The sequence below is a fragment of the Penaeus japonicus genome, unplaced genomic scaffold (genome assembly GCF_977035675.1).
Source record: "Penaeus japonicus unplaced genomic scaffold, GWHDUDI00000001_assembly GWHDUDI00000039, whole genome shotgun sequence".
Lineage (NCBI taxonomy): Eukaryota > Metazoa > Arthropoda > Malacostraca > Decapoda > Penaeidae > Penaeus > Penaeus japonicus.
The window spans coordinates 20332298-20334797 of NW_028234441.1; the positions used below are offsets into that span (position 1 = coordinate 20332298).

At 31.9% G+C, this 2500-nt stretch overlaps 1 protein-coding gene across 1 annotated transcript in view; it reads left to right on the forward strand.

Annotated features, from left to right (window-relative positions):
* The window catches only part of LOC122254867 (uncharacterized), a 4768-nt gene that overhangs the window by 11 nt on the left and 2257 nt on the right, over positions 1 to 2500 (forward strand). Inside the window, exons 1-2 of the mRNA XM_043018727.2 lie at positions 1 to 286; positions 2236 to 2500. The exon at positions 1 to 286 is cut by the window's left edge and continues 11 nt beyond it; the exon at positions 2236 to 2500 is cut by the window's right edge and continues 1218 nt beyond it. Of these exons, the coding sequence (XP_042874661.2) occupies positions 173 to 286; positions 2236 to 2500 (379 nt within the window). The 5' untranslated portion in view covers positions 1 to 172. The remainder of the gene's footprint in view (positions 287 to 2235) is intronic.

The following is a 2500-nucleotide window of genomic DNA, read 5'->3' on the forward strand; positions in this document are numbered from 1 at the left end:
CACACGCGCACCTGTTGAACCGAACGCACGGACAGCAGTCAACCCTCATGGTACGCGCGCCCATCTGCACGTGCCCGCTTTACACGCTCCGTGCTCCTTCGCTTTCACGCCCTTGCGACGCCGTGGAAAACAAAGATAGTACAGTGTTGGTGGAGTCAAGAGGGACTCTAAAATGTTACCTGGATTGTGCAATGACGAGTCGAATCCCATGACTAGTGGACTTTATGTGTTTGGTTCGATGTTGGTCAATGACAATTCGTCAACCCCGTACTCGGATGCGACGCAGGTGAGATTGATCTTATCTTCTTGTTTGATTTCTTTCTTAATCGTTTATTTTGTCTGTCGTCATTAACTGGCTTGGGGATCTTGCTTGTCAAGCTATAAGCTATGTTTTAAAATTGTTTTTTTTTAAATTATATTTCACTTTAAAGACTCTCCTGTTGATCTGCAGTTATGGTAAATAATCTAATTGAGAAAAAAGTCCAGAATTTTCCGTATTAAAATCCACACTTCATTTATAACAAAAAAAATTATCAACGCTTATTGCAATGTATATAAAAATGACAGATAAAATGACAAGTGATGCAACATGAAATTATATCATGTAGCACTTCCTAGATACTCATAATGGCGTTTTAATTAAGTACTTCTCAAATTCATAAATTGAAGTACACAGTTACATAATTACATTTAACACGTCATATTATCTGTTCTTATAATCTTAAAGATAATTAAAAAAATGAATTATTATGCAATGGTTGATTTCGGTACTGTTAATTCTTTATTATTATTTTGTTGCCAAAATTTAAGAAAATTTGTGTGTACTATTTGAGCTAATCCTCAATATATATATATATATAAAACGACTGATGACTATATGCTTGACAGGGAGAGTCGGTAATTTCATTCCAAATTTTGCAATTGAAATATTTTCATTAATAGGAATTATTACTAAAAGAAAAAAAAGAAAGAAAGATTAAGGCAACGAATAAAATGTGGGGGATGCATTAATACATAACAATAAAGGAAGGAAAAAAAAATTGACAGAAATACAGAGAAAAACTTTTAAAATAACATAATAACCGAAACAGACCGATATACACAGATAATGATATGCACCAGCAATAGAAGATAATGCTGATAATATGAATGCAATTTTAGAGTTTAAAGGTAATGATAATGGTAGATTTCTAAATCAATAAGATTAATTGTTTTTATTGTTATATATATATATATATATATATATATATATATATATATATATATATATATATATATATATATAACAATCTTTTATGTTAAACTGATAGGTATACTAGTAAATTTTATGGAATGTGATATGCAATATGTAAGGTCATCTTTATTTCTCGTTTGAAGTAAAAAATAATAATAATAATAAAATAAAAAGTAAAAAACAAGTAAATAATAAAATAAAAATAAAGATAAATAAATCAGTGATAAACGGAGGGTTATTAATCTAATAGATATGTAATTTTAGACAGAGATTTATATGATATGTGGAAAAAATACAAAATCACAGAATTCTGTCATAAAATTAGAAGTTAGTTTTTTTTTTCATAAACGATTCAGTAATTTATATAAATACAAAGTTCTCCGCTTATTTCATACCCTCTATGTATGTTTTCCTGTTAGCTTTGTTATTAATATTATTATTATTTTATTCACTTTATATTTATTTTCTTTTTGTTTAGTTTAGGTTCTATTTTTTTTTCTTTTTTTTTTTTTGCTTCAAGAAAATTTAAATGAGTTCAATGTTTATGTCTTGTGTTCTTGCTACTCCAAGATAAAAAATAATTGCACAATATATGCGTAAAATAATCGGCCGATATTTAATAATTGATTAAGTAATGTGTATTACCTCTCCTTTGGTCATGTTAGGGATTTTTTAAAATGATTTCTTCACGTTATAATAGCTTATTAATTAGTACAGCATTTAGTAATGGTGTAATTTCTTATCTTGATTCAGATGCGGCATGTTGCATGTTGTTGCATGATTTTCTATTTTTTATTTATTTATTTATTTATTTATTATTATTTTGTTTATTTTTTATTTTTTGTGATTCCCATTGATTTCATTTTCTAGTACCTTCATGAGGATTGATATTCCACATAGGAGTACTTTTTTCCCTCTCTCTTTCAATACTCTCGCCATGAGGTAAAATACTCATTTTAGTAACAGTCTTCCTTTTTTTTCTCCGCTTTCCTCCCCTTTAGACCAAGAAGCACCCGCCCAACCATGTCAAGAGGCCCATGAACGCCTTCATGGTGTGGTCGCAGCTGGAGCGCCGTCGTATCGTTTCTCAGACGCCCGACATGCACAACGCCGAGATATCGAAGCAGTTGGGTCGCCGTTGGAAGCTTCTGACGGAGGAACAGCGGCGCCCTTACCGCGACGAGGCCCAGCGCCTGAAGGTCCTCCACCGCCTCGAGTACCCGGATTACAAGTACCGCCCGAGGAAGAAGAACGCCAAGGGCTGTC